This window comes from Zonotrichia leucophrys, chromosome 4 (assembly GCF_028769735.1).
Source record: "Zonotrichia leucophrys gambelii isolate GWCS_2022_RI chromosome 4, RI_Zleu_2.0, whole genome shotgun sequence".
Lineage (NCBI taxonomy): Eukaryota > Metazoa > Chordata > Aves > Passeriformes > Passerellidae > Zonotrichia > Zonotrichia leucophrys.
In genome coordinates this window covers 38144713-38160763 of record NC_088173.1, presented here as the reverse complement: position 1 = coordinate 38160763, position 16051 = coordinate 38144713, and the positions used below count along the sequence as shown (strand labels likewise).

The 16051-nt window shown below is 44.3% G+C and overlaps 1 protein-coding gene across 1 annotated transcript in view; it reads right to left on the bottom strand.

The window, feature by feature from the left end:
• Window positions 1-16051, bottom strand: part of AFF1 (ALF transcription elongation factor 1) — a 76527-nt gene that overhangs the window by 43730 nt on the left and 16746 nt on the right. The window contains exons 2-3 of the mRNA XM_064711195.1: window positions 9684-9804; window positions 8203-9183 (exon numbers count right to left, since the gene is read on the bottom strand). Coding sequence (XP_064567265.1) covers window positions 8203-9183; window positions 9684-9804 — 1102 coding nt within the window. The remainder of the gene's footprint in view (window positions 1-8202; window positions 9184-9683; window positions 9805-16051) is intronic.

Genomic DNA, 16051 nt, shown 5'->3' with positions numbered 1-16051 from the left:
TGTATCACTGTTTCACTGTCCATAATTTCCTTCATGCATAATTGCTCAAATGATGCCAATGTTTGTGAAAAGTCCTCACAAACCAATGGCAAAATACTCAAATAATTTAAAATTCCTCAGGGATGTAAGCACGCAGGTTCATAATTTGTCACCATAGTGGATAGGGCTCACCACCTTTGTGTACTGTGAATTTTTTATGTCCTCTCAGGCAATGTCCCTACACTGTAATAGCTTCACATACACAATCCTTAGACTCCTGAAAGCTGGACAAACATTTCCCTACATGTGCACCACAGAGGGCTCTGAGGAAATGTCTAAGGGAAGGGTAGGACATACCCAAGGGGTTACTGCTACCATAGCAAACAGAAAAATAAATACCACACTGCTTCTCCTCTTGCTTTCATTATGAAAAGATGTGCAATATTATTGTGGTAACATCAATACTGTGTTGGCAAAGAGGGGCAGGAATGGAGCTGACCTGCACCAAGGAGGCAAGGCATGTCCTTTGCACTGGTAAAGCACAGATGGCATTCCTTCAGCACACACAGCCAGAGATTAACAAAGCAAAAATACAAAGAGACAAACAATGTGACAGCCCAAGAGCACCTTCAGTAAAATGCCTACTTCAAGTGAAAACATTCAGGCTGAATATACCAATACCTTTCACCTCTAGAGAACAGATGGTGTTCAGCCAAGTCTGAATTACAACTTGGTCTGAACAGCAGTGAGCTGACAGGCTGATGAAAGAAACCAAAGTATTCCTTGTCTGAGGAGGAATAGGTTGAATCTAACACAACTTTGTCTCCTGTTACACAAATTCACTCTATATCTTCCCAAACCTCTAGCATTCTTCACAAGCCACTGCTATTCAAAATACAACATGCATAAGTCATGTTTAAAAAACCTAATGTTCGTAAACCAAGTTAAAAAAATATAAGCTTTAGAAGAAATAGATACCACAGAGTTAATAGGGAATCATTCCACACACTGTTTATTTTACAACAAACTTGTAAAATGCTCAGTCACTCTGCCAGTGTGCTTGTTCTACAGACACAGAAACATACTTGTAAACACATACAGCAGTTAACCTTAAAAAGCATGGGGAAGCGCTCACTCTCTTCTCCCCTTGGGGTGCTTTCAATTCAATAGTGTATTAAAACAAATACTTGCATTTAGGCTCTAATTCAAGACAAATGCTCTTAAAATTATGCTAACACAGAAACTGAATTCTCTCATCCCTCAAGAAAAGGAAAAAATAAATATTGCTATGTTTTTGCTATTCTTTCTAACTTTGAGCAGTGGAAAAGATCTGAAAACTTTAAGGTTTTTTGAGTTTTTTTAGTGGTCAATTTTTTCTTTTCACTTAGTGAAGCTTAGTCAGCCAGCCAAGATAACATTTCTGACTGTGGCATAACCTAAGCTACATGGCAATCTCTTGAATAGCAAAAGTTACTGTTTGTCTTCAAAGGAAAGTGCACATTTGAACAAGTCACCTAAACTGGAGTTTCTGTAAGTAATGGGAGTTTAGGTCAAGTTTCGTAACTGGTCAAAAATTAGTCTACAAGCCAAGTACTATTGAGCTCTATTTCCTTAGCAGCCAAAGCAAACATCACCCTTGTTCCTTCCTCCTTTGATTCCAGAAAAGCTCCATCTAAAGAATAGGCAGAAAGGCCAAAGTGGTTGAATTCAGTATCCTGGAAAGGAGGGAGTCATAGAAGGCCAGAGTGTCTTATTAGATGGAGGAGGTGTGGGGAAGGGAGGGGACAGAGAACAATTTCCAGCATCCATCCCTTTTGGGTTTGAAATGAGCACAAAGCGATGCCAGCTGCAGTTTGGCTCCCTGGGGTTGGGTACATAAAAAGCAGGCTGGGCTGATGGCAGAGGCTCTCTGGGAATGCACCCAGACCTTTTGCTTGGAGTACACTGGACTGCCAAGATACCCCTAATTGCATGCAAAAAGAACATCTCAATATCTAATGACATTTATGAACCATTTGACTCACAGAACAAATTGGCAAGAAAATGTAACAATGCTAAAGCAGTTTGGAGGAGAAATTGGTGTGTCAAAAAGCAGATCAAACAATTAGGAGTATCACCTTTTCCAACAGGGAATGAAAATATTCTCCTGGCTTAAAACAATACAGCAGTATTTTATTGTCTAAGAAATAAATGCTCATCATTATGAAGATAAAAACTGGCATCTAAAGCTTGGGAGGGAGAAGGATGTTAAAGACAATTCAGACAGCAACATTGTTAGACATCAGAGAAAATGAAAAATGAGACCCGAAACTTCAAAGCACAGAATAACAACACACGGAAACAAATAAGAGAAGCATAACTCATATAAAAACAGACTGCACTGAGTAGTGCCAAGGCAGGAGCACTACTACTTGACTTCATGTCAAAAGTTACCATTGCTGTAGTCAAGCTTTGGTGAGCTCTGGCAATCTCATGCCCTACTCAGGGCCATCAGAAGCCCTTCTCCAAGCAGGACTGTACCAGCTCATACAAAAGCAGGGGAACTCCTCTCCCCTTGATGCTGGTGCTGGCTGAAAACCACAGAGCTGACCAACACCTCAGTGAGGCACCCTCCTGCTGCAGCACCCACAGGGGGCACGAGCACTGCGAGCAGTGCCCAAAAAGCAAAGGCAGTACCACCAGACTTGTCACAACCCATATCACTGTGCTGATCCATATTCCTATGGAGCATCCTTAAGCTGCAAAATGCCACTTCCACTGAGGCTCACTGGTGGCCAGTAAAAAAAAAATAAAAATCTCATAAAGTAAGAAATACAACACAAAGCACATGCTAGCTAAACATTTCCCTATACTCAAACAAAGCAAAGAATCAGATCAAAGTCCAGGAGGTGCTCAAAGTAGCATTAGGAGAGTGCTAATGTGATGACCAATGTAGGAAGATAAATCTTGTGTTTCATTCCTGAAAACACATCTCTTGAACCAGGAGTCTACAGCCAAAATAATTCAGAAGCTTGAAACAGGCAGATTCACTCTCTGAGGAAACATCTCCAGTGGCATTTGTGACCACCAAAGCAAAGACCTCCAGGCTGGCACTTACCTATGAAGTACTGCTTGGCCAGGGAGAAGCACAACCACACACAGGTGTTTTAAGAATTGCCTTGTTTCTAAGCTTTTTTCATCCTTCAGTAACTAGAGAAGTTCACTCCATTTACATGAGGCAGCCTGCAATTATTACAAGACTCACTGAAACACTCCCCTCTCCCTGCCAGCCTGTCCTTCAGCGACCTGCTCCCAGTCAGATGGGAAAGGCAGACCCAGACACGACCTGCCCTGGACTTCACGGGGCTGGGTGCCTGCCTGGGTTCCACCTGGTCCCGCTGAAGCCAACTGCTGACCCCACCCTGGCACCGGCTGTGTGCTGCACTTACCTCTCTGAACATGTCTTACTGCCTTCCCACATGGCAGGGCAGATTTCCTGTTTTCGTACATTGCCTTGTCAGCCCTAATCAGTGTCAATAGGTTATGGTGTCTTTTGTGCTGGCGGCGTCAGCCCTGACAGGAAAGAACTTTTAATCTCTTCCCTCACACCGAGCCATGAGAAGCTGCAGGCGCTCCCAGACATAACTCCCTTGGCTCCTCTCCGAAAAATTCTCTCAAGCACTCGGTTGCTTAGCAATATTTGCCTTCCCCCTGTACAGTTCAAATTGGCAACATCTGTCCCTTTGGCACTTTCCACTTGTGCAAGAAACAGCGCCGAGAGTTTCAGAAATCTACAGAGAGGTTGGTGGAGGATGATTCGCGTGAGCCATCAGAGCTGCTTTGGCATTTTATTGCTGGTTTATTTCAAGCCTGGATAGAAAATGTGGCTTCTTCCAAAGAAGATGCACACAAGGGAAAATTCTCTTTTGCATCCAGTGGGACTGACCTATTAAATCAAATACAAGTAGCTTTTTCTGATTACATAACTACACCCGCACACTCTGGCTTGGTTAAGCTGAAAAACCCAAAACACAGCACTGACGAATAATTCTTTCCTGTCAACTGGGATTGACTGTCACTTCTCCTAAGATATTGCATGCTCATCATCTGAGGGAAAAAGAGGAGAAGCCAAAATGTGTTTATGCATTTAAAAATGCAAAAGCTGTGTGCTATCTTGACCTCATAACCACTAGTCAAACCCTCAGTCTGCCTGTGGTCCATGCAACCATCCCAAGAGGCAGCAATCAAGGTCATTGCCTATGGAAGTACCTGCAACCCAGTGAATGAGGGGAACAAGAAATTAAAACAATGTAAGTGCATAAAAAGTACCAACTGCTTTCACTTCTGAGCGCCAAAAGGGAACATGGAGAAGACCCAAGTGAAAGAATTTGTCTTTGGGCACTTGGTATGACAATGAGCAGCAGAGAATCCCACAGTAAACCTTCCTCTGGCTGCAATTCATTTCTGCTCACACCACAATGCCCAAGACTTGTGGGAAAGGCCTTGGACGGCACAGCTTCAGATATTTACATGCAAGTTGTTAGGGAAGCCTACCAAAAATGACACTTTCAGCTCTTATGGTGAGGTTGAAGCTTACTTTTTTTGCCTTTACAACTTTTTGTATCCAAAACAAAAAAGTAACAATTCTCATTCATGTTTGATCTGCTTCTTTAGCAGTCACACACCAGCAGCAAGACAAATTGACACAATGCCTTGTGGGGAAGCATGGAAACCCTTCCCCAATCACCTGAGGCACTTCAGATTATAAAAAGGGCAGCAGCGGCGGCATAGAAGTAACACCTTGTTACTTGTCCTGGTGCAAAGCAAGGAAAATAAAATAGTCAAAAAAGGAATACAAGGGGTGAGGGAAAAAAAAAAAACCCAAACAAAACACAGTCTCCTTCTATTCAGTAAATGAGAAATGCATAAAAGATTGGTAGGAAGATGACAGTAGCTTAATGCTGACTACTGTGTATTCATTATATAAGGCCAACAGTGCTACATGTGTCTTTAAAAATTTTCATTTTGAAATTATGCAGAATTAAAACAACATGTTCATTTCTACTTTACACGGTTCACCTGTCTGACAGCTTCTGCCAGTAGAAAAACTCAGGCGCCATGAAGAGAAGTCCAGTGAAATATTATTTACCTAGAACAGACTTTTTTTTTTTTTTGCCATCCAAACATCTTCACTGGTATTTAGTAATTCCTATCTACTATATACAACAACCACATTTTAATTGGTTGTTATATACTGTTAAAATTGATAAATGTTTACTGAGGAAAACACAGCTCAATGACAGCAACTTGTACACAAGAATAAATACAGTGTTATTACCAAAATGACTTTACACATCTGGGCTGCTTCATTGTTGCTGAGGGGTTCTAAACTGGCTGCTTCCCTTTTTGCTTCCCAGTTCACAGGCAGGAGAGCCTGATGAGGCCTCATTACACCAGGTAGAAGGAGCTATGCCCGAATACCCCCCAAAATTTTGGGAAAACAAAGCCAAACCTTCAATGAGCATCAAGGGCTGTACATTTCTCCATACATTATGTCCTTAATAATGCTTGAGGATTTATAAACAATCTCCCTCCAAACAGCCTGGCTGCTTCTTCCCCTGCTGTCAAACTGATTCCCTTTCACACATCACAGTCTGTGTCAACAGAGGCAATACAAGGGTCTTTGTTGGTGCTGCAGCCCTCCTAGAGACATGGAGAGGGAGAATGGCTTTAAAAGCATCTTTGTTTAGGTGCTGGAGAAGAGGAAAAACCTGGCACATGAAGAGAAGGGATACATCCAAGCTTCTACATGTGTGCTATATTTTTAAATCTTCTCACAGCAAATTTGGGAAGATGCCTTAAAGCAACAGTGATGACATTTGAAAGTGAAGGCTTTGATTTGGGGAAGAGGGGAAAGAGCTGCTCAGTGTCTCTGTCAATGCAAAGTGAGTCACTGCACGCTTATCCACTGTGGATTCATTCACTCTGCAGTGAAACTGTGTGTCTATTTGGCCTGGAAGGCTGAACTTTTCAGTGTTCCCATGAGCAGGAGCTGTCAATAATGAATTCACAGCTGCAGGTGAAACATGCCTTAGAAATTCAATTAACCAGAACACATGTTAAGGAAATGGCTTTCCTAAGTCCTGTCAAGGGAGATCACAGGAAAAACTGTATTTGGCATGTGGCTGTTCAGTAAAGTGGGGCCAAACCATTCAGGGAAGAGGGAAGAACAACAGAGTTTCTGCTAGTCTAGAACTATTTACTGTCAGGATCGTTGCAGGGCAGGAGCCTCCCCACATCTCCTGTTTCACCAAGAACTAAAGAGGGGGACAATCTTCCAGCCAACAGACCCCCAAGCAGCTTCTCTTGAACAGGACATCCAGCACACAGCCCATACACCCAGGGGTGCCACCTCACTGTTTCTTCCTCTTCTCCCTCCAGGCTTCAGCCCTGGAGGGCTCTATTACCAAAGAGATGCTCATCACTGAGACCAAACAGAAGTAAGCAAATGTGACAATGACAAGATTGAAAAAAAGCAGGAATCAAAGTAATGTATTTTTCACTAGAGCTTACAGAGCCATTATCCAAAATGCCTGTATTCCTGCCTGCCTATGCACAGAAAACAATCAGGGGCCGCAGCCCAAAGATCCCTACTGCAAAGCAGAATCATTCAGCATATTCACAAAAAAAGATTCCTCTATCAGCTTCAAAATGGACTAAGCATATAATTAAAACCAGGGTCCTGACCTGTGCAAAAACATTTTTTTTGTTATCTTCAATTCCCTTTTTACTGCATTCCTACTTTACCACAGATGAAACAGAAGGAGCATGAGCAATGCTACTTCTGCACTGGCAACTGTAGGATTTTCATTGGCATTTGGACTCAGACTCATGTGCTCAACAGAAAGTGAGAAAAAGGTCTCATTCAGCACACAGCACCATATATAATGCTGCACTACCAAAATCCGTATTAAACCAGAGTTACATGAGATGACAGAAGAAGGACGGGGATGGAAAAAGAGATAAGATAATAATACAGATGAGACAATAAGATATGTAAAAGGTGATGCCCTGCACTGCTTTCTTCCTCTCCCAGGAGTAAAATCTGGTTAAGCAAATAAGGTAATGTGACCTCAGTGAACTTCCTGTTTTGAGGTGTGATGTGCAATGCCAAACCTACTTGGTAGCAAATAAAGTCTCTCAGCATGAAAGTATTTTCACAACTTCTCAGCAATGTCATTTTGACAGCTTCCTCTCATTTCCCACAAGATACTGCCTACAGCCATTTGCAGCCGATCCACACCCTTTTCCATGAAAAAGAGACTGCACCCACACTCTTTCTTTTCATTACAGAGGCGGCAAAACACAAATTGAAACAATCTCTGAAACCCTCCTTGCCCAGCTGCTTTAGGACCATGGGTTCCTACATCCCATAGGGCATAGCAACAACATCAGGGCTGAAGGATGAGCCCAGTAAATCCCCAAAATGTACCAGGGAACCACGTGCCTTTGAGCTCACAGGAGGCCAAGTCCCGAGGCAGGCAGAGTCAGCGTGCTGGTCCCTTGGCACAACTGAAACTGGGCTTCAGGGGGCACAGGAAAAGGAGCTGCATTTGCTGAACAACCCATGTACAATGCTGCTCCTCCTCTCCCATGGCTTTACCAGTTTTCTGTCTCCATCCCACATGACAAACCAGAGAGGTGGCACTGGGTCAGCAAAAACAGATGGAGTACAACAAGAAAACTTGCAATATCAAGTCATACTTTCCTGTGGGTCTACAGTGAAATTTTACAAACTTACAGAGGAGAATCTTTGCTGTTCCCAGTCACAAAACCCAGGTGACCACAGAATCCACTGCACTGCTGGCTGTCTATATTCAGTGAGGATCTGGGGCCTCCACACTCCACCACTGAGTCCTGACACTCTGCATCAACACTTGATCTTCTCACTATATCATTTTCCCCTTCTTTACAACAAGCATTAGAGGAAAAAAATTATGGGCGCAGAGGCAAGTTCAAGCTATAAAACCTGCTGTAGCCTCACTGAGAAAACAACAGGAAAATCACAGGAAGTGTCACATTTTGACCATTCAAACAGGTATCTTACACCCAGGTCAACCTGAAATGCACCTTCCAAACACACACAGTCATCCCTGCTTCTGGCAGTCACTGCTGTTTGATGACCTGTTCTCCCACAGCCAAACTTACTCTGCTCTAACAGACATGCCCAAAAATTGCACTCACCTCTATGGGCTCAGAAGGGGTTTCGAATTTGGATAGTTCTACTTTGGCTTTTGCCTTCAAATCTGACAGATCTTCATCAGTCTCTTCCTTGGGCTCAGAGAGGGTTTCCAGCTTGGATAGCTCAGCTTTAACTTTGGCCTTCAAATCCGAGACATCGTCATTGGATCCTTCATGGTATTCCTCCAGGAGAGGTTTGAGCTCCAGGGATTCAAATGATGCCTGATCTTGGCCATCCATGGGTCTGACATAGGCAGTTGGTTTCTGCTGCATTGCACTGGCTTTTGATGTCAAAGAAGGGGGAAAAGTCTGAGAGGAAGGCTGAGTGGTGCTGGTCAAGGTAACGGCTGGGCTGTCCCGACTTTCCTTCTCCTGTGATCCCGTCACCAAGTCCTGTAATGATTTGGTTTGATTGTAGGTTGACCCATGACTTTTGCTGCTGTTCTGTGACCTGGAATTGATATGCTGGCTGGAATGTAGAGGTGACAGGGGTGCCACGGGAGAAGACAACAAACATGGCAGGAAGGGGGAAAGCGCCAGAGGGGAGGCCTGCAGGCCATGAGCCCGACCTTCCCCGCTGCCAGGCCTGCCATGGTGGCTGTGGGGAAAGCCTGCCTGCGCGTCCCGGCCCCCGCGGCCGTGCTCGGGGCCGTGGCTGCGAGCGCTGGCCGAGCTGCGGCTCTTGCTGTGCAAACCCAAAGCTGGCTCTGTTCCTGGCTGTGCCTTTGGGTAGTGGCTGGAGTGGCTTGGAGGGCGAGGGGGTACAACCATGGGTCCCACGGGTGGACGGCGGGTCAGGTGCTGGAATGAAGATGGCAGTGTACGGATGGCCTTCTCAGGCGGCCCGGGGGCAAACTGAGGGGCAACGCTCTTTGGAATCCCAATAAGGTTTTGACAAGATTTGTTGGTCATGAACTCCTTGACCTCCTCATAATTGCCCAGCATGTTCTGAATTCGGCTAGACAACTCATCTCCTTTATTAGTCTGCAACAGAAGAACAAAGAGGTGAACATTTCAAAAGCCCCCCAAGAGATGCAGCTCATGGAAGAGACATTCTTCAGGATCTTAACTTAAGCATCACACATCACCACGAGCGAAGTTAGGTAAGCTCATCTTGATCCTGCAAATGTCTCCAAAGCAGATGGGACTGCTTAAGCCACTATCAAGCCAAGTTTGGTGCACCTGCAGCCTCCAGGAGTGCTAACATCAGATTCATTTCTTACACCCACAGCTGCAGACAGACAGGCAGCCAAGCTACTCCTGAGCACCCTCCCTCAAACTACAGGAGGCCAGCCCAAAGTCCATACTGCTCCTGCACAACCAACTGAGATTCAAGCACATACTCTGAGGAATTGAAATTAAGCAGATGGGAAAATGCTGTGTTTGTATTTATCATGCTCAAGTCTATGCAGAGCCACAGCTTTCCTCTTCCACCCCAGCCCTCTCTCCTCCTCTCTTCCCCTCCCAGCCCCCCCTACCATTACCTTGTAGGGTTCTGCAAAGAGGGGAGTTTTCTCAGAAAACTGTTTTTTGTCTTCCAGAACCTCCTGACTCCGTCTCTCTTTCTCTCGAATGCGCAGCAAATTTCTGTCTTCATTGCACAAGCTTCAGGAAGAAGAGAAAGGAAGGATGATTATCATGGTGCACCAGTGTTATCAACAAGTATCTACTCTGTACAGAAACCCTGGTTTCAGACAATAGCTTACATCCAAAGCAACCTTGAAATCCATGGGATAGTTACAGCTGACAAATCAGTTATATCAAGAATTTGCTGCACAACACAGTAATGTGGCACACAAGGTATATGCATCCTTCTCAGTGATTTCTATTCCTGATACCATCCTTCAAGAACAGTGGGAAGGAAAAAGCTATCCATCCATTTCATTGTGAAGCAAATTAAGGAGCAGTCAGTGGGGGTGACAAGCACACCAGCTGGCAAATCCATTTGCAACAATAACTGTGAAAAACTAACATTCTTGTTGTTCAGATTTCCACCCCAACTCTTCCCTGAGGAGTAAAAGAATCCATTATTTTGAAGGTGTTGCCACTTTCAAAGAACAAACTTTGTCTATTTGACAAAAAACAAGGCAATGTTGCTTGGCAATAAACAGGCTTGAAAGCTGCTCACCAGGAAACCCAAGCAGCTGCATTTAAAGCAATTACACAAACATATTTAGAAAGGTCTCAGAAACTCAGAAAACACCAGGTCAAATCCCTCTGTTCCTCCTCAACCACATCTGCATGCACTCAACTCCACCAGCCCCATGCCAAAGCACCAATAAACCTGTGCCACATGCACAGCAGAAGGATTTCAAGGCAAGCCAGACCATTTAAATACACCTTGCCTCTGAAATTCTACTGCAAAACAAGGGAATCTCTTGCCCTAATCTTTATAGACAGTGGGGAAGGAAAAGCATGCAGGCATCTCTCTCCTGCCTTATTTCTACTCTACTGCACAGTCTACTGTATACATACAATCCCTATATTCTTCTTCATACTCGCCAATTCTCAAGTGCCCACTTTGCAAGGGAAGAGCCTTGTCCACCCCACCAGTGACATCTTCCCAAATGTTACACCAATAGCCATCCTCTGAAAGTTTAATCATCCCTAGAGGAGAGGCAGAGGACTGCCTTTGCTAGCAGTTTACCAAGAGGTCCGACTGCTGCAGAGGGGGTTTCCTGACTCAGTGGGAGCTCTGGAAAATGATGCTGACAGATGGCAAATTTCTATATACGGAACTGCAGTAAGGATGTACTTGTACCACTAAGGCAGAAAAACATATTCAGGGGTTAGACTGTGCACGTTTAGCATAGTTTCCAACTTTGCTAGTGTCAAACTGTTTCCAAATATAGCAAAACAGAAGTGTCCAGTAATAGCTATGTACCCTACTCCTGCAAACAATTTTAAACATTCATAAAAGAAAAAAGAAGAAAGCAGGAATCACTGACCTTCAGTAAATACCTACAATCCTTCTGTAATAAACTGTATAATAGAACCACTTCCCCTGTACTTCTGATGTAATTTTGCATGTCAGCAATTTCCTATCTATAAGCAGTTAGCTGGGCAGTTACACTGTGTGTGCCAGAAAAGCTTTGTGCAGTCAGGTGAGGGAAACACCAACTGCAAAATACAAAATCTTAGTAAAAATTATAAGGCAAACTAGAAGCAATATTGGCTAGATTTGCTATCTAAAATGGTATGCTTGCAAATGATTTTTTTAAGTGAATGTATTTCACAAAAAGGCAGGCTACATATTATGACCCTGAAAATTGCTTTTTACTAAAATACTGCACTTACATCCATGTGGATTACAGATGTCCTTCTATTTCTAGGCTGGCAAGCACCCAAACTCAAGTAATCGAGTTGTTTTGCTCAGAGGTTCTGATTACATTCAAACAAAAGGAAAACCCTAAACCACTTGAATCTCTCACAACAATAATATTTATGATAACAAGTAGCTATGTTTCCTATATGTACCCTAACACTGAATGTAAAGCAACTTATGTGCTGCTTGCTGCAAAGACAGCAGCTGTAATACTTCTAAAGGCCTTTTCTTCCCCTGAACCTTCCTTGACCCCAAGCTCTCTTCCCAGCAATAAATTCTTTCTAAAGAGTGTGGAGGGGGGGTAGAGGGGAAGGGCAGGGACACTGCCTATCTGCCATAGTGCCAGTTCCTGAAGGTTTCAGAGGAGACAAAGGTTTCAGCTCAGGACCCTCCCAGCAGACAGGGGGGCTCACACAGGTATGGGAGCACCGCGCACTGCTCAGTATTCAATACCCTCACAGGGTACCATGGCCCAGGCTGCTGGCCATGCACAGCCAGCTGCCCCTGCAGCCAGGCCAGGGGTCACTCCCCTCCCCTTTGCTGCTCGGGATCACCACCCACCCTCTGCCTCCCGTCTGAATCGGGTCAATGTAATTTTCATTCCGAGTTTTCCTCCAGCCTCATTGAACAGAAGGAGCTACAGTTTCAGAAGCAGAAGGATAAGGGGAAAAAACACTAAGTAGCTATTCATTTAATAATGCAGTTGAGAGCAGCAGCCTTCCCCTCTTGAAGCTGCAGGCAAGACCTTAAACTGTCTGAAGACAAGAACTAAAACCCCTTCCAATTCTATTTTATCGTATATGTATCACGAAAACCTTTTGAAAACCTGGGCTATGCTGTAAATCACAGGGCACGTCCCTAAGGTCAAGAGTCAGGAAGCCAGGCAGAAAGCCCCTGAGAAGCACGGTCAGCTCAGGCCCTGCGTGGCCCCGTGCCAAGAGGAGAGGAGGTCGCCATGTCCTGCCCGGCGCCAGCAAGGAAACCCACACGGAGACGCCGTCTGCCAGGCTCCGGCAAGGTGCCCCTCACACACGCACTGCCCCAGCCCTGCCACTGCCCAAGCTGTGGGGAGAACCCCAACTCCTGCTCCTCAGGAACCTCTTCAGAGTCACAGCTTTGACACTCAGATTTTCCTAGAATGAGAACTCAAGAAAAACCTCAAAACCACCCCCAAGCTCTTCCTTACTGGTTTGCAAATGAACCTCGAGGCACGGCACCAACACACGGAGCACATGGGAGCCTGGGAATTAGGGGATACATCCACAGATCACCCCCACCCCCCAAAAAACCCCAAACAGTGCTTTGATACAGACTGAAACAGTAGAATTCTGCTAGGCTCCAAGCAGCCCAAGGTGAAGGCACTGCACTGGCTCCCATAATAAGGGATTTGGTTCAGGAAGTTCTGCAAAGCACACGCCCTGATCCGCAACACCATCCAGACTTGGGTCTGTAACAGAAGCCATAAAATGCCGACGTGCTCTGAAGCTGCTCTCAGCAACATGCCAGCCCTTACTACATAGGTTCAAATGCTGATATGTGACAATCCAGGACATGACAACATTTTCAAAAAATAGACTAGTGCAGGAAGAAATTTTGCCTCCTATGTCCCCTGTGTTCTCCAAGTGAAAATTAAATGAAAATAAAAATTTGCTTTAATTGTAATAAGATATAGTACTGGCTCCCAAAAGGACTTATCCAGGAGCAAGGAAGGAACGTGGAAAAAGGCTAAAAAGCAAACACACAGAGAACACTTCCCTCTCAACATGCAGAATCTCTTCCTCTGAAACACTGAGACACAACATTTCATTTTAGTACAACTGGAGGAAAATATAAATTTATTTAAACTGTTTTGTTATTAACATTGACTCTTTTTTAATGTGAGAAAATGCTAATCATGATTGAGAGACATATTTTTGCTTAAGGTAAGACACATCATTCCTGAAAACAATTAAACAGATCACAAGGATGCATCACAACTGCCTTCCTGCAGCACCCCAGCTCAGTTTCTATTAAAATCTCCACAGAAAAATTACCACAATTTATAGAGCCAAGATACATCTGCAAAGATTAAATACACAGTGTCTTTCATCAGCCTGAAAAGAAACACAGATAAAGTCATGGCACAGAAAGCTCCTGAGCATCACAGCTGTGCTCAGCTCCCACGCTGGTATCACCTACACAGCCTGACAGTGAGTGCAACACAAGCAGATGGAAGGACAACACTACAGCTAATACCAAACAGCATCCAAAACTCCCTGTCCTAACCTTTGCTTCCTTTCCTTTATGGAGACATCGACAAGTTGTGACTTGCCGAATCTTTTAACTTCTGTTTCACATCAAACACTATTTCTCAGAAAATACACAGTTTGAACATACACAAGTGGTAAGAGAAAAACACAGGGTAGAAGTACAACAGATGGTACAGTTAGTCAATCATTTTCTGCATCATCATCATCAATCAGCTTTGGTACATGCTTCCCAAAAACACATATCCTCACACTGAAGTGATATGAATTGGAATTAGCTTTTCAAGATTTTGCTTCCTCTAGCTCCTTCAACTCATCACATCTATCCAGCCCTGTTTCCTGACTACATGACAGGGATATCAGAACCACTGAGCAAGAGACCAAGGCCTCACAGCCCACCTGTTTATCTACAATGACTGCAAGAAACTTCCTGTCAAATATTTTTGGACAAAAAATGTGTTCCAAGAAAATGCAGCACTGCTGCAACCTTTCCTTCAAAGCATATGGAAAAATGATCCTGAATACACCTCTTTTTATGGTTTAAACACATAGCCTCCTAGGTTACACAAAAAAATAAAAATTTGAAGCAGAGAAGGCTGGGATGTTGTAACAGGCAGAAGGGAACTGCCACTTTACTTAAGTAGAAGCTAAGTTGGCCTTTGCCAGAAAAAAAAAAGTTCTACTTTTGTAACATTAATCATCTTCTCACTCAGTCTCTCCTATGGTAATCTTTGGGTTCAAATTCTTACTTATTTGTTTCCTCCCACTGTTGCCAAGTTTAAAATTATATTCATTACTCAGCCATTAAAAGGCTTTTGCTTCCTTTCAGCATCAATAGGCCTTTGATCATCAAGCAGTTCCCAGGAGTAAGCCTGATCTTTTCCTAAGAACTGAGCCCCTGCAGCGCCCAGCGACTTTTGCAGGAACTGGGAACTCTCAGATGTTCTTCAAACATGACAGATCCTTCATAGCCTCAACTTAAACCCCAGTGCAAATGGCTATGCACTTAAAAACACACTCCAAGATTTCTCAGCCCGTGGTCCACAAACCACTGAAGTCTCAAAAGAGGAAAAAGCAGATTTGTCAAAAGATGCAAATATCTGACAGTCACAACCTTTTTTGTGCCTACTCAAGAAAGGCAAACAAGTGAAAAGTTTATGACTTGGACTTTCCCTCACACCCTGAAATGCTTAAAATCTATTATTCAGTCATAAACTGCCACGTACAACAGCAACTTAGGAAATCTGAAAAAATGTGACAATTATGGAGCTATGGTGCCATAGCCGAAGACCTGCACAAACCAAGAGGCAGCATCTGCACTTGTGTTGCTGCAGAAATGAAGTCTCCAAAGTAACCCAGACTTTCAGCCTCTCCCCATGCAGGTGACGTTAACAGAACAGTCAGAAAAGGTGTTAATTATAAGTTAGACGGGGAACACGAAAGCTGTCATTCTCCATTTAAATGCAAATATATTAGAAGGACTTTTAAGAAGGTGTGATTGTGTGAAGTGTAATTACAAGGAAAGCAGACAAGGAGTTGATGAATTTAAGGCTTTGTTTGTTCTGGATGTGGCAGGCAAGGCAGGAAATGTGAAAAATTTAAATCACCGGGTATGTGCAATGAAAAATCCTGACCACTTGGCCTGTGCAAGGCGTTCTGTACGCGGCAGGCTCAGGCACACATCCCAGGATTTCCTGCAGCCACGTGAGTGCTCTGACTGCCATTCAGCCCCGAAGGCATGCGTGTCTTTGTGGGTAGGTGAGTAAAGATCCGCAACTCCGGCGCTATTCCAGGGATCGGGCATGCGAGAAAGAATCCAAGCTGCTGGCGCCTTGGCTGCGGCTGATGGAGCAGCTCTAGAAGCGCAGTCTCGGACGGGACCCGAGTCCAGGCCGAGTTCCCCGGATTTTAAGAGCCCTCTCACGGCTGCACACCAGGCAGCCTTGATTGCGGGGACCCAACCGCGACAAGACTGAACTTCCCTGTGAGCAGCATTTGCAGGCAAGAGGAAGGAGCCTTCTCACCTCATCAGCAAGGATCAGAAAGTTACCTTTGGCAGGATACAGATAAAACAGCTGCCCCAATGGGTTTATTTTGCAGAGGTGACAGTGAAAAATAAGTTATTCTAAACTTCACTCTCTGTATCAAAATGGGAAGCATCAGTTTGCCTCTAACGCATTTACAGCGCTCTGTCGCACAGCTGAGCAAACATTTTCACACAGCCCCAAGTGCCTCCTCGCACAGAGGAGCCAGGGCCAATCTGGCCAGGCTCAGCTGGTAC